Source organism: Patagioenas fasciata, chromosome 23 (assembly GCF_037038585.1).
Source record: "Patagioenas fasciata isolate bPatFas1 chromosome 23, bPatFas1.hap1, whole genome shotgun sequence".
Lineage (NCBI taxonomy): Eukaryota > Metazoa > Chordata > Aves > Columbiformes > Columbidae > Patagioenas > Patagioenas fasciata.
The window spans coordinates 2,860,003-2,883,259 of NC_092542.1; the positions used below are offsets into that span (position 1 = coordinate 2,860,003).

The 23,257-nt window shown below is 46.1% G+C and overlaps 1 protein-coding gene across 7 annotated transcripts in view; it reads right to left on the minus strand.

Annotated features, from left to right (window-relative positions):
* The window catches only part of RERE (arginine-glutamic acid dipeptide repeats), a 166,070-nt gene that overhangs the window by 33,244 nt on the left and 109,569 nt on the right, over positions 1-23,257 (minus strand). For all 7 annotated transcript variants that reach the window (XM_065854884.2, XM_065854883.2, XM_065854880.2 and 4 more), the window contains one exon: positions 9,434-9,514. In XM_065854884.2, coding sequence (XP_065710956.2) covers positions 9,434-9,514 — 81 coding nt within the window. The remainder of the gene's footprint in view (positions 1-9,433; positions 9,515-23,257) is intronic.

Consider the following 23,257-nt stretch of genomic DNA (forward strand, 5'->3'; position numbering starts at 1 on the left):
ACCTTAATGCCAGATTTCTTAGTGCTCTACAGGAGCTTGGTAGCATAAAAAGAAACAATATTCCCCGCCAGTTTTTTATATCCCAGATGACCAGAACCAGTAAGGATTTCCCAACCATCAGTACTGTCAGCATATTTGATTTTGTCATTAACCTCATCACACTTTGCCTAGTTCTTAAAAGTCCAGGTTCTTAAATACAGCGATTGCTCAGGAAACCATCTCTTCCATTTACAACTCCCCTAAAGAGAAAGTTTCTAAGTTCGGGTTTACAAAGAAAAAGGGAATTGAAAACCTAAATCTTGAAGGACCTAAATCAGGAGGAAACACACCCATCAACATTCAAAGGCTTTTGTAAAAAGAAGGGATGCAAAAAGCAAAAGGTTCCCCGTGTAACTTGGTGTTTGTTGCAACACCACCTCCACCTGATTAACCAGACTGAAGGCAACAAGGGGAGCAGCGTGTTCCGCTTCTTTACTGCAGAACCTGAGCTGCTGCGGCATTGACGTGGTTGACACCTGGGACACCCCGCACAGGGACCCTTCTCCTCCCAACAAAACGCACAAACACGCACCCCAGCCCTGTGAGACACGACTGCAGCAGAACGGGAAACCACCCACAGCCCCAGCACGTCACGCAGCTTCACTACCTTCGTTTTCCACACACTGGATGATATTAAGGTGCCTGAAAACACATTCTGGCAGGGAAAGGAATCCCCCGCTATAAATGCACCACCACACACACACACGCAAAGGGCTACGGTTGGGATTTGCAGCCTTTCCGCTCCCAACCGCGTGCCCTGCAGAACCGGCCTCTTCCCTTGGGTGCTGCTGGGCTAAAAGCAGATATTTACCCAAAATAACCCCATCACCACCTATAAGAAACCAGGAGCGTTCTTACCTCCTGAGAGTTCGCATTCTATCGCACTACTCCTACGCATTTTTCTTTCAGATACAGAACAGGATGGGGAAACTAAAAAGCAAACGGCGTATTTCAGCTTGTGATGTTCAATGTCAGAGTCTGCGGCTCAAGCGCCCGCGATGCGCACAAACCGCCTCAGTTCCCCCTTTAGACAAAAGCCACAGCTCTGAACTCCCCATGCTCAGTTTATCCCACCATGTGTGCGACACCCAGGAGTTCTCCTTGGCAGGAATAACTAACTAAATAAACCCAACCACACCACTCATCAGGCACTGCTTCATTTTTACAGCTGCTTCGAAACAAAGATGACAAAATGAGTGCATCTGTCTCCTGAAGCCGTTATTGTCTTGTTCTCGCCGTACAGTTACAGCAGCACATTACAGGATATTTAGGGCTGAAGGATGTATTTGGGGGCTGACTGTGTGCCAGAGGAACGTGTCGAGCCCATCCTCGCGGTGCCATCTGGGGCGGGAAGCGGCGATTGAGGCCAATGATCTGTTGTATAAGAAGAAAGTTAATTTCATGCTCAGCGTGGCGGGGAAGATGCATTAAGAGTATAGAACACTCTGCCAATTGACTATTTATGTATTTTTTTCTGGTGCGATACCTTTTGCCCCTCAATGGTTTGCTCTGTTAAACCCCACACAACCCGGACAGCAATTCTATCAACGTCTGTGTTCAGGAACTGGAAAGTGTTCTGTGCTGCTGAGCACCCCAGGCCACCCGACCCATCCATAACGTGACACCCCCAGGTCCAAGCTGGTTATATTTATTTCTTGAACTCAAAAATCCAAAGAAAACTGCTGCAACACCTTTTGAGATCGCGATCGCTCCCACACTGTAAATACACACATCAAATGGCACCACTTGGGACAAAACTGCCACGACGTCCCCAGTTATATCTGCTATAATCTACCTGCCTCTCTTCCATTTTTTTTCCCCTTAATGGTACATTTGTAATTAATCTTCATTATCTCTGACCAGGATAAGAAAACGATGTGGGTGCTGAGGAGGAGAAAACAGTAGCAAGACAGAAGAGCTGTTACTCAAATGTCAGCAAGTCTGGCACAAACTGCCCGTGAGCAGGAACACACGGAGGATTATGTGCAGAATATTCCTCTATTAAGCCACTTCAAAAATCAGACGCCAGGCAGGATTATACAGATTGATCTATTCAAGGAGTTACCCAATTTTCAGAACATCAGCCCTGTTCTAGGACAGATGTGCCACAAACATCGCTACTGCTTATACGACTTTTCATATTTTGCCTAAAAGCCGCCTTCAAGTTCTGAAGCATCTTCGGGCGGTAACTGGATGGGAAACAAACAACACGAGGGGTTTGGTGCACGGCAGCCAGGGAAATGAATCCTCCCAGGATCAGAGACTCGACCATGGAAATCAACTGCACAAATCTCAAAGAGATACCTGTTTTCTGCATCTGAGATTCATAGGGGCTTAGGATTGATGGCCGAGTATTTGATACGATCTGACAACTGCTACCAAAGAAGGGCTGGTAATATCTTTTCTCATCAGGAAAGAAAAACACAGAATAAAAAGCATACGGTTGTTGATGAACAAAAACATTTTAAGCGGAGCCACACAAACCCTTTCAGAATCCACAGTAAGAAAATGAACACAACAAAATGCCTTATGAGGGTGCATTATGAAGAGAAGGTAAGGAAGCGCAGTGGCACAGAACGAGGGGTCCCAGCGTTGTTCTCTCTGGTTTTGAGGAAGACTCAGACAATATTGTGTCCATTTCCCCAATAACCCTGCCTCAGATCCTCAGCCGCGTACCTCTCACTACAAAGCAGAAATCGTCCTTTTTGGCTCCCTGACAGAAATCAAAGCAATTCCCTAATGGCCCTCTCTTGCTTGCAACAATATTTTACCCCTACCTACCTCAAGACCTTAAAAAAATACCTAAACAATTAGTTTCAATCTTGTAATGTAAACTAATCATTAAAAAACCCCACTAGAGTGCAGAGTTGATTTACTACCCGTGCTGAATGCAATTCTAGAGTCCAGTTGGCACAGCGAATGCGCCTTCTGGTTTTATGCTTTTCATCTACAAAGGTTTCTTAGTAAGAAATTCAAATAAGCAGCCTGGTTTTTGAGCTGATGACACTGTAAATCACCTTTAGGAAACAGAAGGCAATACAACTGAAAATAAGAAAAAGCTTAAAGAGATTGAAAGTAAACAAAAACAGAGCACTTTAAGTACCTTCTTTCTTTAGTTTCACTTGCGTCAGCTGAAATGGAGATGCAGAGATACGTGAAAGGGTATTTTGGTCTTTGGAAGGTGTCACCATGGCCATTAATGGGGTGACCCCACGCTAGCGGCACTGGGCCCCGAGAGCGAATAGTCCAGGTGCAAAGGCTGTTCGGCAAGTGAGGATCGAAGGGGTAAAGCGCAAGGTATATAAAGTACGCGTGGTATACAATGTATGCGTGGTATATAATGTACGCGTGGTATATAACGCACCAAGCCGGACCGCGGGCCAGGCTTGTCCGAAAACACCGACAAGCAGCAGCTCTGCCCACCCATGAGGGCTGAACACGACACCAGGTCCACCAGAGCTCAAGCCTGGGGTCTCTTTGAAGACCTTTCCAAACCTCCTCTTTCATTATTACGCAATAAAGCGATGACATTTGCAATGGGTTTAACGGCAGAACTTGTTCAAAACAAGCGAAATCGCAGTGAACACACACACCGAGTGTCCCTTGCAGGTGACGTGGTCTTTGTAAACAGCTTTCAGCTCAGGGCCACTCACATTTCGGAATAACTCCATCTGAGCTCAGCTCCGATGAGCTCAGCATTTCATTAAATTCCTTGGCTTAGTTATTCTGCTCCTGGTGAGAAGCATGAACTGAATTACTGTATGCTTTAAATTAAAGCCAAACGTATTAATTTAGCGTTCGCCCTCAACCAGCTGAGATAGCCACACTCAAAAATAAGAAAGAAAAGAAAGAAGGCAACGTGTTCCCTGCAGAAGTTTGTTATGCAAATGGATCGATGGTTTCATTTGCAGAGGAAAAGCACCGACTGACGCCTCTGCCCGTTCTTCAACATCGACTGAGCCCGGCAGGGTATCTGCTGTCTCTCTGAACAAGAACAAAACCCTCCGACGGTAATATCCACGCGATGGGAGCGCGAGCAGCGATGAAATGGAAAGCAGCAGTGGCTGTTTGTGTTGGCAGTCGCTTCAAACTCTAATGGAAAATTTCAGCTCTGGCTGCATGGAGGCTCGAACAAGTTATTAAGGAAAAAGGCTCAGCTTTCAAACAGAAAAGGCTTTACGGAGCTTGTCCCTCTCTGAACAGGCAGGAAATTATATGCCTTGAATATGTAACGTATTAATAGCTTATCATTAGGGGAATAAACCAGCAAATAAAATATATTTCCTCTGGGAAAAGCGAACAGTGATAATGCCCATGCCAGCTATTGGTACAAACAACTTATACCGCTCAATGCAAATATCAAAAAACCAGTGTAGGGCTAACTAATCACTTTACACTAACAGACCAAAATATATTTGCCTAATTATCCCTCTCTTTTAATCAAAGGAAAACTGCTATTTGAACAATTACGTCGAGGGAGAATCTTTACCTTTCACGCGCTCATGAGAATTTTGCACAAACACTCCTTGGGCTGTTTGTGCCATGAGCAGTCCGTGGTCTGTCCTCCGAGGGACAGACACACATATGGGAACCGCAGTGACCTTTCAGCTACTACGCATTTGCACTCTGCTTAAGAGCTACTCAGGAAGCCAATATTGTATATTATGTAACACAAGATTAAGCATTAATGAGGCAAGAATAAAATTGTTTATCTAAACCCCAATCTAAAATTAAACAGAAGTTTATGCTGGGAGCTCACGCTGTACTCATTTTGTCTCCTAACATTAACAGAGCGCAGCTTATTTAGTCTCCGAGAGAAGTCCCAACGGCCTTTAATTTGGAGAGAAACATTTTACTATCAGAAGAGAGGCTGCTTTTCCTAAAGAAGAAGGTGATGCATATTTAGTTCTTACGCGCACAAATACAGCACGTTGCAGGTATTCTGATCTAAGGAACACAGTTGATATCCATTACTTCTATTTACGCTGTGTTTTAAAGCTGAATACAGAAGCATCCACCCAGAGGCAAGGCCTTTCGGTGCACGGACGCCTCTTGCTAAGCAGCCAAACCAAAAACATAATCACACGCCCCAAAGATACCGGTGTGCTCAATGGGAAACTCAAACCACCATCAGAGCGGAGTCTGCGTTCCTCCACAAAGGCTCACTGTCCTCTCTTTAGACTCAGCACCAAGCGAGCAGCTCCACAAAGCTCACTGAGGAGCTTCAGAGAAAGGACAAGCGAACAATAAGGCCTCGGTCAGAACAGCTGTGCCACAAACCTGCCCTGGAGAACACAGCTGGAGTCACTCGAGAACCTCAGAACATTCCCAGAGGTGTCACCCCAGCTCTAAGAACAGGTAGAAGAGGTTGAAAGTACTTGGGCCTGTTCCCATGAAGGTTTCCGAAACCTCAATTCAACAGCAGCCCATGCCATGGCTATCTAATGATATATCAGGATATTATTTTCTTAAACCTTGTACGGCTGCCAAAGGGACGATCACGCCCGTTGTCCTCCATTCGAGCGGTGATGGTTCTGCTGGTCAGAGAACAGATCGGACAGAAAGGAGGCTGCAGGAGCCCCAGCCAGAGGAAAACGAACCCGGTTCTTCTGGGACCACAGCCTGAAATAATTCAGGCAAAAGGCATCTGCGCCCAAGCCAAGTTTGCACAAGAGCTGCTGAGCCACCAGCCCCCAGCTCTAAATCTGAGCAGTGGCACCGCCACTCGGCCTGGACGCTACTGCTCTGCACAAGCTCATTCCGCTATTCTATTCACCTTCTGCATGTCACTAACGCGGAGTTAAGCTAATGACAAGACCACAGCAAGGCGAGCCCCAACCCTGTGGGCTTTTAAGCACATTTATCCCAGGCCTAGCACAGTGCTGGCGCTTTGAAAACCCTCAAGTTCGAGTAGCTCAGTGTAATCACCTGAAGAATTTACAGCAGGAGAATTTTAAATACTTTAAAAATCCCATGTTGTGACAAAGTTTTAGCAAATTAAACAGAAACGGAAAAAAAAAAACACCGAACAAACACATTTGATCACATTTAAAGCCAACTCAGATACCTAAGAAAAGTTACTGCCAGCTGTGTTCCTTCACTACACACACACTGATATGAAAGCTATTAACGAAAACTGTTCATCTTATCATGGGGAAGAATCAAAAGTGCTGCTAAGCATGAACCAAATGGGAGCGGGACGTCACCGACCGTGCCGCCACCCACAGCTCCCACTGGCTACGGGAAAACTGTTCCGGGGGAAGACTGAAGGAAAAAAGATACACGGGAACAGAGGAGATGATGCATTTGGGAACAGAGATGATGTATGTAAGACAGTTTCAACGAAAACCCAAGGGAAGTCTTGTTTAAGCTCATCTACACGGAGGTGCTTTGATCCAGAGTACCGCAGGTGGACACTCGCTGATCCGGCCCTAGGACTAATGGCTCCTTGACCCCTCTCGGCGGTGCCATTTCAGAGAACTTGCTCAGATCAGAGGTGATTTTAGTTCCTGTGGCTCTTGCTCACAAAAACTGGAAGCAAATGCTCCAGCCATTGACACTCATGCCCACCGGGAAGACCTTTGGGACATTAACTTTGAATCAAACTGGAAGAGCGAAGACCTAAAACATGATATACAGTAAATATTTTCCTATTAGAAGAAACAAACCAAAACGTTGAAAAACTATGTTAAACTAGTTAAAACACACGTGGACAAATACATGGTTTTCTGAAAAGATGTGGTAAGTTAACTGTGGAGAGGAAAAAAAGCAACTCGAATAGGACACCCCTTAAGGTGCTTGTGCAAACTCAGTACAGAACGGCCTAATTCTCACCTCTCACCGTGGCCAACACACCTTCCAATGGTATTAAAGAAACACAGTGTCATATTCACCTCTATGTTCTTACTGTACGGTAGCCTCAGCTTGATTTAACATAAAACAGGCCCAGTCTCTGCAATAATTCTGTATTTCTGCTGTATTACTTATCTCCCACTATTGCAACGCTCCCATCGCTTAAGGCGACATTAGGAAGAGTTTTCCCCCAGTGAAAGCTGCATCAATGTCCAGAAAAGGCCCATATTATACAAGCAGCATTATAACAAGGAGATTTAACTTTAAGTGGGTTTTGCTCCCTCCCCGCAGGCTTCAGGGACGGCGAGGTAAAGCTAATAAATTACAAACGCGCAGGGTATATTGACCCGTAGCCTGGTTTCTATTTAGAGCAAGTCACTGTAAGAACGCCCCTGACTCCTTTTCAAGTGGTTTTTGCAGAACTTTGAGGCGCTGCAGTGCGTTTGCGCACATATAATAATGGTTAGAGTTTCACCTCCTGTTGGTATGGTGGCTAAACAGGGAAATAAGGCCTTTTCCTAGCGTTTCTGGAGTTGCTAGAGGGTTACTTCACCCTGCAATACAAAAACGGCAGGCAAAGTATCTGAAATTTATTCCGCTGATGAAAAAATGCAGACAAATTAATTCCACAGCCTTATAATTTACATTCATTATTCCACTTTCAGAAGGAAAAGCAAAACTGGGTAGTCAAATATCATTTACTGCAACCTTTATTCTGCATGTCTTATGTAGCAAAACTGCTGTAAATTTTGCCTGGAAAAGACTGGGAGTGAAAAGCAAGCAGAACTAAGATCTGTGGGCAAGAACAGGGAATGGAGATTCAACAATCTGCTGTAGGTCAGAGGTTATTTGTAGCTAAACCCAAAGCTCCAAGGCATCAACACATCACATCCCGCTTGCTCAAACTCCATATTTAGTCCTTGCTATACTTTAAATCTAGAACTAACGAAGCAAAAGCATAACACTTGAAAAATGAGGGCTTATACAAAGTTTCACACCACTTGCAAAACTTTTACAAAAAGCCTTAGGCCTGATATCCGGGTTCAAAGGGAGAAGTCAGGTCCCACGACGGGGTCACACACCTGCCCCCCACCCCCAGTTCCGTAGGTCTTCTTTCTCCTGCAAACTATTTTTCACTATCAAAGAGACACTTTATATTTAAAAGCGTATTTCATAGTTGCTGCTAATTGAAACTTTAAATTAGTACTTTTGGCTCTTGGTAACTTTACTGCCAGTAGGAATAATTTCTACTGTAAATACCAATTTGCTCTAAATATATTGCTAGAAAATATTCTAAAGAGAAGAGGCAAGGACTGCTCATGCTGAGCATGTGCTGGATTCGTTGGATGTTGCATTCCAGGCTGCCATCTCTCCAGCACTGGGCCTTCGCGTCTCAAAATCCAACACAACACTAAAGCAAAGTCTACCTGCACCTGACTGGTCATTAAGTTTTCCCACCATATTCCACAGAACCGGTGAACACACACACACTGAGGCACTCCAGGAATCGTTTCACCACCCCCTCTCTGTTTGACTTATGCAGTGTTACTACTCACCAACAAAACACTGCGATATTGCGGCATTATCTCACAAGAGCATCTCAGAAGAGAATGGAAACATCCCACAGTGACAGGTTCTAAAACGTTTTCACAGTAACGTTCTTCCCCACTCAACATCCAAATTCCACAGACACCAAAGTCTGAACAACCAGTTAGGCTTTAAATAAATACCTTCCGCATAACCAGCACACTGCTAGGAAACAGTCTAACTCAATTTTCACTGAGTTACCTCCCTTCTAAATTCAGAACAAATATGAAAACCGCTTTCCAAAACCACCCTCCCAGCAGCTCAATGACACCTGCAGAATAGGAACCGAAGCTTCTAGAGCAGCCGGGCAATTAGGACTAATGGCAAAGTAACCAGATTCCCAAGGCTTCCCAAAGCCTCCTTTCCTTTGAAGAACTCAACCACTCCTCCCCATCCATCTTCCCTCTAAGCACTTGCCAGGGTTTTCGATGGAATGACAGCTCCGTCAGCTTTATGAAGTTCAGCAGAGTAATAAGCTACGAATCGATTCAGACGCTGAAGTTCCGCGCCTGCCGTCCACGTATCTCAGGAACGCAAAGAGTTAAATACAACAACCTAATCGTGCACATACCTCAGCCTCCCAGACCCTGTTAGATTTCGGTTTGTTTTAGGCTTTCTTTAATCACCCGCTGCCATTTGAGCCCAACCGGGTGACATAAATGTATTATCCCATCATAATGTCAGAATTTAAAATTAGATTCGGTCTCCATAAATACACTTTGTGCAACCTTAGCGACTCCGGCCAGCAACGACGACGATTTTATGTAACATCTTTCACACAGCGAGACCTAAAAACTGAACTACAAAAATTACAGCTGCCTTTTCTGGCTGCGGATTTCTCTGCCCTTTACCTGAAGATAATTTAGTTCAGGGTGAAAAGGAAATAGTTTCGTAAGATCAAAACACTGAAGCAGCGAGAGAAAAAGCAAATTACATAAAGTCCAAATGTACTCACAGTCTCCTTATTCGGAAGCAACTCCTTTCGGATCCTGAAGAAGTTCTTGCCGTACTGCCTCAACCCCTTAATAAACCGTTTCTGCGATAAAAGATAACAAAAATAGCATGTCAGCAAAAGGGAAAAAACCTTGTTCAGCAGCACAACAGCCAAACAGCCTTCTCAGGCTCAGGACTGCCGACAGAAAACGTACATCGACACAGCAACCGAAAACAGGCAGGGGAAAAAGGCTTTGCAAAGGTACCGAAAAATCCAAACCACATTCCCCTTCTATGCCAAACTTCCAACATTCGAAGCTTAAAAAAAGTCAGTACCACAGTCAGTTCTTTTCCAACACGACCCGGGTATTCAGCTGTACGTCTCTCCCAAGTCTATTTTTCAACTAAGAAGCAGGAGAAGGAAAGGAAATAAAAATACGCAACGCAGATTTTCAGGGGAGCAAAGTGAGTCTCCGGAGAAGGCGCCGCAGGGGTTAACGAGTCCTCGCCGCCGCGAACCCTCCGGATTCACCCTTCCTGCTTCTCGGAGCGATCCCAGCGAACGGCCCTCTCGGAGCCGCCGACCCCCGCGATCCTCCGACCCCCGCGATCCTCCGCTCGGCGGAACGCGGCGGGAGCAGCGAGCGGGGCCGCCCGGCGGCGATGGCGGGGCCGGGGCTGCGGAGGAGCCGGGCGGAGCGGACGAGCCGAGCCGAGCGGAGCCGAGCGGAGCGGGCGGGAGGCGGCGGCCGCCCAGCATGTGATCGCGGCGGGGCTGGGCGGGCGGCACCCGCGGGGCGCGTCGCAAAAGGCGGCCTGGATCCGCGGCCACCCCCCCCCAGCTCGGGGCCCCAGGCCCCGGGAAAGCCCCGCGGAAGCAGCCGCCGGATTAACGCCCGCCGGTCCCCGGGGGCTCTGCAACGGGGCGGCGACTTTTTCCATCCCACCCCCCCGGCAGTTGCCGTGGCTCAATGTGCCGCACCCCGCGCTGCCCTGCGGGGCTCGCCGGGCCCCCCGCAGCTGCCCCTTGCGCTCATTTGTCGCCTGGGGAATACCGTCCTCCTCCTGGTCAATCTGAGCCATCTCACCACCACCAATGAGTGCCGAATCAGAACACTAAACACACCAAATGCGTCTTTTTGGAAAGGCCAGTCCTTATTCTTTTTCCTGTAATAAGCATGCAGGTATAAACACTAGCAAATAGCAAATTCTGCCTGCACAAAAAAACAGAGGGATGTTGAGTATATGGGTCCTGATATTCTGGGGGAGATGAAAATCAAAATAATTCCCTCAAAAGAAACATACCTCGGATTGGCCTAATGCATTTTGGACCACGTCTTGCAAACATCTACTTGAAAGAGGTGGGCTGGTGAGTAAAGGTTTCCATATTGTTTAGTGGATAAGGAATCCCACGAAAAGTAATTCGCTACTGAAACAGTGCTCTGTAAGCCTCATAAACGGCCGCCACAATGCTGAATAGGAGGGAGCAGGCTCTTTGGAACCTCATGCATATTATTTTGCAGATACGCTCCCACAAGGATCTGTCCTTACCTAACCCTGACCCTCAAAACCAGCACGACTGCTCCGCTTCGCCAGGAACGCGCCTGGGGGCACAGAGACGAGAATTAACCACCAGTTGTATCTGCGTTGAGATTACAGTCCCTTCGAGTGTATGATCCCACCGCCTCCTTTTACACCAGGGAACAGAGCACTCGGGAGTTTAAGTTCTGTGCCTTGGGTTCCTGAACAAGGAGAAGGTTCCCACTAAGCAGGTACCGGCCCCCCATTCACCACCAGAAACCGCAGACATCTACAGAGTGAGGTACGTGGATGGGATCAGAGGTACAAGGATGCTTGTGCAGCATCAGCAGAGCATAGACAGGAAAATGTGACATAAAAAGCTGCAGGGGAATAAGAAGAAACCAGGGCTGGAACACTCCCACCATAGGTGAAAAACACACAGGGAAATACAAGGGAGCAACCCGGTCCACTGCATAAAATGAAATGCCCCGATTCCCTATTCCTCATTTTGCCAAAGCCTTATGGTGTATCTCGATTCTCAGGGGACTGTTTTATTTATCTTTTAAGATTCCCTTTAACCAACTATTTCACATTTGTTTTGTGCTGTGATTCAACTCTGTATTAAAAAAATCCTGTGATGAACTGTTTTGCTTTGAACTCCAAGATGTCAAAATCCCTGCTGGGAATGGAAGCCCCACATGCAGCCGTGCTGAGGAACAGGGGCTTGGAATGCTGTTCCAAACTTCCCAATATGAATTGAGTCAATCATCCTGGCTTTCCGAAATTTTGGCCAATTACACTATCACCTATATCAGTGCCATACAGAATTATCACTGGGCCATTAAGGCAGCGCAAGATAAACTATAAAATAGTTGTGTGCCTCTACTGAAAGGCAAGAGAAAGCCACTTAATGCACAAAGAACAACAAAGCACACAAAAATCACCTTCAGAAACTCAGACGGAAATTCTAAAGCTTAACAAAATGACCGACGTTTTCTTTTGCAGATTTTCCTCCTTATTCTTCCATTAATTCACGTTGAGCTCTCCCTCAGCCTGCAGCAAGAACAGCTCCTTCAAGTCAAGCACAATAGAGACCTCTAAGTGTTTATAAGTATGAAAGAACTAAATACCTGCCCATCAAAGCAGAAGGGACCTGTTGCTTTCCAGCGTCTCGTACAACGGAGCGCGTAACACAGTTTAAGTCTCCTCTCTGCACAAATGCCATGCAACAGATTCGCCGTCTGCATTTGAATGGTGCAGGAGATCTGCGCTACTCACACAAGGCATCTAAATGACAGCTGCTGAATCAATAGTCTCACAATACAGGGCGGGAAGAACCACGAGGATTAAACCTATGGATGCACAATATAGAAGTTTTGATAAAGAGCGGAAGCAGCTCTAGAGCACAAGGGTTTAAAAACGCATGTTTCTACGCTTTTACAAATGAAGACAAACATTTCAATTTTACTACTTAACTTTAAAACATGATGTACGGCAGATTTCTGTCAGCATTGTTTGCACCGCTCACTGCAGACAAATTGTAACACGATTTAAAGAAATGTTACGGATAATGATTGCTGTGAGGTTGCATTAGGAGCTCCCATGGCTTGCGAGGTCGGGCGACGTTGTCAGACGCGGGTTATATTTTATGAAGTGGTTACCATGGCTATTGAGCAGCCACAACACAAGATCTCCTAATACCATTTGATAATTTGAGCTTCCCCAATGAAATGGATTCGATCCTGCAGTGTCCTCCCACAATGTGTAAACAGGGAGCTATAAATAACCTGGGAAGAACACGGAACAAGCATGTTAATGTTTGCATATGTGTTACTTGCAGGTCCCATATTTTATCCCGAGAAACAAATACCGTGACAAGATACACAAAGCCATTATGTTCTAGCAGTGCTCAGATGGCGCGTTTATCAAGGCGGCGATAACGCCGTCGCAAAGCTGGCGTTGGGGTTACACGGCAGGGTTTCTATGAGCAAGAGATTACGGCTTGGCAGGGAGAACTCGCCGCTGTGTGCTGAAATTCAGTACCCCGGGTTTTCACCGGGAACTGAGGCTCCCGGTTCCGTTTCCTTCTGTACTGCAGGAATCTAACACAAATCTGTTTCTAAAAGCACGCGAGAATAACATCTAGGACAAATTAACCTGTTTGATCCATTTGAGAATGTCAGACTGAAGCCGCATGGGCTTCAGCAAGGCAGGACGACTCCAATAAAACTGTAAATTCATAAGTGCGACTGATATGCCTCTTCTGAGGTGCTGCTTCAATCAAGTTTAGATCCAATGTGTTTTCTCTAAGAAAATCCATGTGCTGTTTCATTCCCTTCCCATGACTTCCACCTGGTTAATTACTGAAGAGCGTGCTGTAATGCAATATATTTACAAACACAGAGCCTTCTCTGTTCCTTCTTAATCCAGGAAATAAGGACTTTTTTCCCCTCAATCTTTCTCAACAAAAAATCCTCTTTAGACTGTATCCAAGAACAGCAAGTTCTTCTCTCAACCTTTAATTATGAGCATATAAAACTGGAAGATTTTGCTGTCATTAAAGCAATAGGTTCCTTTAACACGTCCTGCTGCCGGGAGAACACAATATGCTTCAACCTCATCTGAACCTCATTTTATTGTTTCCTGTCACTACCGTAACTCTGCTTAACGTTTTTTTTAATTTAATTTTGAAGCAGCAAGCGGTTTTACCCCTGGCGTTAGACACTTGTGCTGCTGTGTGTCACACCGCTAACAGCAAGCTTGCAAGAATCACCAAGCTGCAAACTTCCTAATGGAAAGACACCGTGAACCTTCCCCAAACCCGTTCCAAGGAGCCTGGTGCTGTATGGGAGGTGTGCGCAGGTCTCCGGGGTGCAAGCAGAAGCAGCAGATCCCTGCAGCAATCTCTCTGTTCTGCCTTTAGCCTCAAAGACCTCGGGTGCTCTCGGGTTCAGTTCACCGCTCTGTCCATCTCTAACCACAGCGCTTGTCCTGCGTCCGGCCGGGCCATCACCAGCTCGCAATTCAGAGTCTCCTGAAGAGATGTGGTGGAATAACAGCAAGGAAAGATGCTTGGCTGTACCTGGAGCAGCTCACGGTGACGGTGGCCCCTGCAGGGCCAGCTCTGGCTGCTCCATTGCAAACTACGCAATTTTAAGGAACCGGTTTTGAGGCATTAGGTTCCTCTTTTATTTTCTGTGCCACAGACGTGTTTCCAGGTTTCCAGCCCAAGACGGCACACATCACACAGCCAGGTGACCATTGTGTAGCAAGACTGGAAGAGAATACCCATAGACACGTATGTGGGTGTGCACACAGACCCCTTTTGTGGTTGAAAGCATCCCTTAGCTTTGAAGGACACTCTATTTTCTTCTTCATTCTGCAGATTGTGACTTTAGCTCAAAACACATAACAAAATGGAAATTCAGCTTTCTTTTAAAAGATACTTGTCTATTTTCCTCATCAATTCATTTTAATGAAATAATTCTATTGGGTCGAGACAAAACTGTCCTCTAATCTTTGCGGTATTTTGGAAATCCAATTCTTTCTCACCAAGTGCTCTCACTCAAAGATGTTACAGACAAACAAAACTATTTGGTTGGTATTCATTAGATACCAATCCATGTTAAAGGCCATTAATGTTCTCATTGGCTATTCAAAGCACATCTTCAGAGTGCACTGCTGGGCATCTACATGCGATTAAAACCTTGTATTCCTTGGGCCATACGCCTGTAGGATCAAGCAGCCTCCATCAAACTACAAAATACATCAGCAGAAAGGCTTAAAGTGCTGAACAACCACCCTTCCCTCCCAATGGCTTTGTCTTCCTGAAAAATCATAGTGAAAAACTAAACCAACTGTAAGGGATTTGACGCCAAAGCATCGTACGGACGCGGAGGGACGCGCCGGCCACCCGGGTCTGTTTGTCTGTCCCAACGCAGACAGAAAGTCATTAAGCAGCGTCCCCCAAGGGAACGCCAAGAGATCCTGCAATGATAATGATCTCCCTTCCATGGTGCTGCACTGCGAGCTTTTGTTTTCAACAATGGATCTCCCATGATACCTCTCACTTGCTGAAAATATTGGTATTAAGTGAGCATGAGCACAGCTGTGTGTAAATTACATATATAAACAGATTAGATTTGTATATTTATACTGGGTGCAAACACATTAATAGCACATTTGCATACACAGTTGGCTAAATGAGATTGCATGCAGAGCAGGATTACTAGTTACAAACACATTTATTTAGGATTTTCAATAAAGTATTTATGCTGCCGTTGGAGAGGTCAGAGTGGATCCATCAGCCTTCCTCCCCTCTTCACCTTCTCAGACAGAAGCAAAAATGCTCTTGTCAACGTGCTTGCCACATATTGGAAAAAGGACTCACAACCAGGGTGAGGACCCAAAGGTTATCCACATTCCCTCCAGTTTAGTTTATTCAAGGTGACATTTTAAGAGGGGTACGAGTTCTACGTTTGACCATGGCATGAACTACCACCCAAATGCCAGTTTATAAAACTCCCTACTCCCCGCTCAGTTTAATGCCAGGGATCAATGCAAAGTCTGTCTGAAAGGCAACGCGATATCGAAGGTGACACAACAGCTCCCAGACACTTCCAAAGCTGGGGGAGAATTCAGCTATTCCTTCACCCCGGGCTTTGAGCTGTCAGGGTGCTGCAAACCTTCTGTGCTAAGCTCCGCTTGATTTCAGCCCTGTTGAGATACTGATGGTATTTTTATAGAGACGCAGATTTCAGGTTCACCCAAAGCAGGACGCGAAGCTTTGGTTCCCTTTCTGCATTCTACCTGTTTCCGCGTGAGAGCCCGGATGAGACAGAGAAAATAAAAATCAATTATGTTGAAGTGAGGAGCCTTGATTTTTGCTAATTGTGCCCCTCTGATTATTGGCTCTGGGTGCTCTCACTGCACGTCCCCAGCTAAAGCTGCTCCACATCTCGCGTCGGTTCCTGTTCAAAGGTCCAGTCCTGCCTCCCGGGTTCACCGCGCTCGCAGCCCCGCCGATAAATCATCTCCGAACCCGCTCCTGGCAACGCTGGCCGCCCCGCGATGGCTCCATCCCGGGTTGCCAGGCAACCCGCGCTGAGGGATGGCTGAGAACCGCTGACAAATGGCCAAGTGGCTGCAACAACAGGCTCCTCTCTGTCACAAGCGTGTCGGGGTGAAGCGCCTCCCCCGCGCCCGGCGCTGCGCGACGGTAAAATCAAAATCAAAAGGCTATTGTAATGAACACACACTTCCTGCTCAATTACTAATTGTTAAGAAGCTGCGGGGAGGCTGCGATCACACGGCGTATGGCAACAGAAATGTGATCCGGTAAACGAGATAAAGTCAACAGCACGCCAAGAAACTTGATCTAAGAGCAGCCTGCAGTGGCACATCAGAAGCTGAGGCACAGATCAAAAAAAAACGCTGGATATTAAAGCAGCAGCAGGAAGAAGAAAGAAAACCTGACTCTGCTTTTCCTGAGCTCCAGAAGGGGTGTTCTGATAAACAACCTTGGGTCCTTGGAAAAACAATTCGTGGATTATTACAAGCGTTCTAATCCATCCTAACGCTCCTGCAGCTGCCGGGCCCCACGTTTCAACGGGAAGACAAACAGGCAGGGACAGACGAGCACTCCTGTTTGAGGATTGCTCCGTTTGGGATTTACTTTAATACAAGAAGGGTGGGAAGAGGAGAGGTTCGTTTTTCCAGGGCAGGCCTGGAGAACGCAGCCCGTGTGCCCCAAGCAGAGGGTCGAGGGGCAGGAAGATGTTCCAAGGAGAGCAGCAAGTGCTGAACTCCCAGGGGATGCAGAACCCCAGGGCTGCACACACTGCTCCCAACAGGGACATTAAACACACGCAGGCCAGCAGCTCCTTAGGCCACTAAACTTCCACCATTAAGAAAGCGGGGTGCTCAGCTTGCCCAGATGTACATTTAAATGCCCACGAGAGTTTCTGCCGCACTCAGGAGGGTTCAGCTCTGCAGGACAGATCCGTGCAACGTTCCCGGTGCTCGGGAACCTCCACGAGACGTTTCCTTTCCTGATCTTCAGAAAACAATCACAGTGCATGTGTCCAGAAGCCGGGTCCCACACAGAGAGTCTGACACTGTCCCCTCTGTGGGCACAAACCTTAAACCCCAAACTGGAGACTGCCTTTGCTGGCAAAACAAGAGCTTTCTATTTATGAAACATTACCTGAAGGTTGTTGTCTCCTGTAATCAACAGTTACTCAGTGCTGCAAACCAAGCTAAAATGATCGAGTCTCTTTTTACCCAAAATGCATCTTTAAAAAAGTCATTTAAGCGTTCAAGAGAACAAAGGTCTGGCACATTGTGACCCAGAGAAACAAAACACTACGCTGTTGCCAAGAGACAACAGAAAGCGCTGGATTATACTTCACATTGTGTTTTTCTGTACACGAAAATATTCATTTCTGATGGTTACTTTAAACTGCTGTTAAATTGTTAATATACAGAAAGCTTTCTCACATACCAAAACTAAAGAGCAAGCAAAAAGAAAAGGTCGGACAATGTGTTCCTTTCCACAGACGTACTTCCTTCCCCATATGACATCTGAAACAGAAACCTTTAGTACAGGTAAGTAGCAGAAATTCAGCACTTACACTGCAAACTTCAAACTAAAAAAGAAACAAGCTATTTGCTTTTCATGTCTCAAACTCTTGCTCACCCAAACTTGGTAAAATGCAGTTTTAAAGAAGCGGTGCCGGATCTCAACAAGTGCCCCACAAATGAGAGGGGAAAGAACACAGGTTTGAAAATGAAGGAGCAGAAATGCATCAAAAACAAAGGCAAAGCACAACCGGGAGGCATCTGGGGAGGGAGGTGAGGGGGAAGCGGGGCTGAGACCATGGAATTGCCTCCCCAGACACTGAGAGCTGGACAATATCTTCCATATCAGATAAACGAAATATGCGCCCTAATAAAACACAGGTGCCCTCTTTTGCCTTCCCCAATTTGTAGCAAATTGAATGTTTGATTGGAGTGTTTGAAGTGATTCCAATGCAGTGGAGGGTAATAGGCTACGATACTTATTTATTAGCTCCTCCAAACGCCTAAGCCCATGTCTGATCAATCTCCCCATGTAGCCTAAAAGCTGTATAAACCTGAGCAGATACTGTGAGAGGGGGTGGGGAGGAAAGGAACAAAAGAATACAAAAACCCATGGTGGCTCGTGCACAAGTGGGTAAGGGAGCAAGTGAGAGATCAAGAGCAAACCCACAAACCCTGCAGCTCCGTGTACCTTGAGCCTTCACCGCAGTCTATTCAAAGCCACAAAGCACAACACCACGGGCCGAGGAGCACCGAGCAGCAGGTTTCAAACGCGCCCTCACAGGCGCTGATCAACGCGACATCTTTGACACAACACTGGAAGAGGAAGGAAGAGAAAACCCAACCACGCGTTCGTTGTCAGAACCTCCGCACGAGCACCAAGCTCCATGGGGCCTCATCTGCACCATCGGCTTGGAAAGGGGTTCAAAGGGAAGTTACTCAGCTCCTACGACGTTATTCTAAGGTGGCATTTCCACACTCAAACCGAAGTTCCCTCCTGCCCATTTGAAGCCCCTCACGTGCAGCCAGACTGGGAAATTAAAGCGTCTCGGCTCTTCCAGCAGGTACTCAGTACCTCCCCAGATCAAGTCCTTATTTGCTGTCAAATCCTTTTAATGGCACTATAATCATTAGCTTTACTGGCACTGTTACCCTCGTAACTAATTAGGACTCTTGAATGGATGCAGAAAATGATTAATATTTAGTCACTATGCGTCGACTGCAGAAGCAGCCAATTATCAAACAAGTGACACCTCCCAAACTTAACTCAAATTATGGCTCCCGGAGAGGGTTCGGAGCCACTGACAGAACGGTGAGTGATTCAGGCAACATAAAGCTGAGCAACTGGTGATGGATCACAGGTTTTTCACTCGCTCTGTTACAGCCTGGAATAGAACAAATGATCATTTTTCAGTCTAATTGAATATGGCCGCCCCGCTCATACACAAAAGGAGACAAAGCTATATCATTTGCTTCATTAAAATGCATTTTTATGTCATCTGAATGATTAATTAAAGAAAAAAAGGTGCTGTTGATTGGGAAGATTATAAAAATACCACTTATCATGCAAACAGAAGTTGGAAGTGCGGTGTATTTTGGCATTCATGCCGCTTACGCTTGTGCAAGAAAGATAAGTCCTGAGCACTAAAGCACACAGAGCATCCACAGCGCGACCGTCACCCAAGCTTTAGATAAGAACCATGTCACCACCCCAATTTGAAGCAGCATTTTGTCATTTTCGGCTGCAACGGCCACCGGGCCACACGAACTGATCCTCAGGTAAGCGGAGCCTGCGCTGCCCAGATGCTCGGGCTGTTCTCACACCATGACTCAGTTTCCTTTTGGAGAAGAACAGGACATCGCACGATGTTATATTTAAACCAGGTTCCGGATCTCTTGGCAGATAAAATCCGAATAAAAGGTCAGCGTATTGAAGACAGCACCTGTGCCACTGACCCGTACGGCGTCTGATGGGGAGAAGGGAGCAAACCAGACGTGGCCATGCGGCGGATTTGCACGCCTGGTTTATTTTCCTCCCCGCACGAGGGTGAACGGTCTTTGTTTCGGTTGCAATGCTGCTGAGCTGCACGGCTCCTCCTTCTATACATAGAACTTGTAAGACACACACGAACATTAAAACCGACTCCAGCCCTGTTGCTAAGAAACTAGGCAGGCGCGCTTTTTTGGCCCTCTTCATTTAGAAAATAACCACTCTGCCCTATGGGAGAACGAACGCGATCTCTCCGGCCCCTCAGTGTCTTGTTCTCATTTTTAAATGAATACAGAAATATGATGGGGAACACCAGGAAGTGCAAGCCATCTCCATTTTTAAGATGCCCTTGAAAACGAGATGAAAAACATGGTTTTAACAATCAGCTGCTGTCATATTTATTAATCTTTCAAGCAGCAGATTCTTTCCCTTGGCAACAGTGAACTACGTGTGTGTGTGTGTGTGTGTGTGCCTCTCTATTACAAACCTTCTAGAAAACAAAACACATCACCAGCTTCTGAAAGCACCTACAAATCACTTATTTAGTCCAGAGCAGAGTTAAACTGGAGTTTGGAGCTCAGCTTCCGTCCCCATCCCCAAACAGGCGCCCGGGCCGTGGCGCCCGGCCAGTGTCAACACTGCTATTATTTTGGGGGCTCAGCAACGCGGTAAGTGCTTAATAGATAAAAATATTCCACACGAAGGCAGAAAGACGATGAATCAAGAAACATATGGCGCTTAAACAAAGCAAATTTTAAAAAATGGGTATTGTTAGGAAAAGCCTAACTTATCTGGCAGCTGTGGACGGATCAAGATTTGCGAAAGCAGGGAAATCGCCCATTTCCAAGGCAAGGTCACTGATGGGATCTATAGATTTACCCCCCAAAAGCAGGTTTTGCTCAACATGAAATGCCCAAATAATTTTATTGTTCATTTAAATCTACTTCCCCCCACCCCCATTTGGGTTCATTTGCTGGAGGCTTTTGAAATTCATTCCTTTTCACAGCTGGTTACACAATGGAATCTTTCTGCAAACTAAAAGGACAAAATTGATTGCCCTACACAAACTTTTCCACACGTATAATTGATTTTTAATTCGGTGTCTTATTTCCAAAAGGACTTGACAATAAACTCTGTGCTGCATGTGCAATATCGATCCCTTTAAACAAGGGCTCGGATCAAAGACTGATGCGAGTTAATCACAACCAAAAGGATCATTATCTTTTGTCTGGAAACCTGCGTTTAAACTAAATTCGCCTTTTCCAGCCATATTACACTTTATATGTTCTATATTGCACCCTTTAGTTTTGTAAAGCTGTCAATTGCTAAATAAGCGTAACTTTATGCAACTCCTAAATAAGAACTTTATTCCCCAAGGAGAATAATTTCATCCTTCTTCAGCTACTTTTGACTGTGAGGACTGATGGTCTGAGCTATAAACTGTACATTCCCTACAATCCTATTTATTCTTCTTAAAATAAAGGTCCTACCAGACCACAGCAACTTGCGTTTGGTGGGCGTTTTTATCTTGATTTTCAAGCTGTTACTGATGAACACAAATGGCATCAAATGGCTTGATTCCTGAAGTCCACAAAGCGTTAATTTAGTAGGAGTTGTCTCTCTCTCCTATGAAGCTGTAATATTTACTTTTTGTGGATAAAACATTAAAACCAAGCATCCTAACCTCCCAAGCCTGCGCGACCAGCGATCGCAGCCCCCAATTCCAGCCTCCTCCTCAAATACCCCTTGATTTCCTCCCCCAGACTATTCCAGAGGCTCCGTTTCCATTTTGCCATGAATTACATTCTCTGCAGCTGCCATATAAACCATACATAAAATTCATGGTATTTGTGCCCCAGCGAGCAGCTCTGTCTCCCGGCCCATCTGCAAAGCCTGGATTCAGAGAACCGAGCAACGCAAACAACGTTTTCATGAGCAGACAACTCCAGAAAGGGCAGACGAGACACATCCGAAGATGATTCTGGGCAAAGAAGCCAAGCAAATAAGCCTGTGTGTTTTGCATAAGTAACTTCTTGACTGGCTACGCTGGATTACAAATACTTGTGAGCATGTTAGGAAATTACTTTGCTGTATCTTGTCACTTTTGGCAGAAGGATCTCCATTTGTACTTCATGATAAATAAGCTTAAAGCTAAAGCCAGGTGTGGCTATTTGCACATCTATGAACATGTAAATCCATGTACCTGGCCAATCAAGGTTTATCACCAGCAAGGATTAACTGTCCCTGCACATAAATTCGGGGGATTGTTGGAATGTAGGTTGTTTACCTCCACTACTCCACACCAAAAGCAATGTAAAATATTTAAAGGGCAGCATATTTAATGATAAAAGCTCCTTATCAAGGACACCACAGCATGTCACCAACAGCTCCGTGTGGAGACGCATGAGTCAAAAACCCACCTGTTCCTAAGGAACATTGTGCATTTTCCTTATGAGAATTTAACATCTCTGAAAAGATGGGACCAAGCAAAGAAAAAGGAAGCAGCGTCCAAGAAATAGTGCAAAACCGTTTCACCCAAATTCTCTTTACGTTTGGAAGACCCAACGCTGAATTTCAAAGGTGTTTCAATGAGCCTCGCCAGTGTTTTTCACAATCTACACCCAGCGAGACCTGGACAGGCTGGAGAGCCGGGCAGGGAAACGTTTAATGAAATAGAACAAGGGCAAGTGTAGAGTCTTGAATCTGGGCAGGAACAACCCCAGGTTCCAGTGTAAGTTGGGGAATGAGCTATTAGAGAGCAGTGTAGGGGAAAGGGACCCGGGGGTCCTGGGGACAGCAGGGTGACCATGAGCCAGCACTGGGCCCTTGTGGCCAGGAAGCCAATGGTACCTGGGGTGGGTTAGAAGGGGGTGGTCAGTAGGTCAGAGAGGTTCTCCTGCCCCTCTGCTCTGCCCTGGGGAGACCACACCTGGAATATTGTGTCCAGTTGTGGCCCCTCAGTTCCAGAAGCACAGGGAAATGCTGGAGAGAGTCCAGCGCAGCCACCAAGATGCTGAAGGGAGTGGAGCATCTCCCGTGTGAGGAAAGGCTGAGGGAGCTGGGGCTCTGGAGCTGGACAAGAGGAGACTGAGGGGTGACCTCATTAATGCTTACATATATCTAAAGGGTGAGTGTCAGGAGGATGGAGCCAGGCTCCTCTCGGTGACAACCAGTGACAGGACAAGGGGTAATGGCTTCAAACTGGAACACAAAAGGTTCCACTTACATTTGAGAAGAAACTTCTTCCTGGTGAGGGTGGCAGAGCCTGGCCCAGGCTGCCCAGGGAGGCTGTGGAGTCTCCTTCTCTGCAGACATTCAAACCCGCCTGGACACCTTCCTGTGGAACCTCAGCTGGGTGTTCCTGCTCCATGGGGGGATTGCACTGGGTGAGCTTTCCAGGTCCCTTCCAACCCCTGACATTCTGTGATTATGTGAATGCTAATTGGGAGCACAATTCCATGCAGCAAACGCATCCCAGTGCAATAAACTGCACCGCAGCAAACTCTGCCCTTAGCGAGCATGCATAAGTAAACAGAATTAATAACCGCCCAAGTGTGGACGGGTGACTTAATCTGTTTCGATTAGATGCAGCTCAGCCTGAGGCCTTTGTGTTATTTAAAATGTGTTCATCATGTTTAATTAAAAACCTAATAAACTAGAGGTTCTTTTAGTTCGGATTTGTATTTCTCTCTTCTGACCCTCGTATTGATTTTTTTAGTGCTTTTGATAGAAAGGCAGAAAAAGGCACAGTTTGAA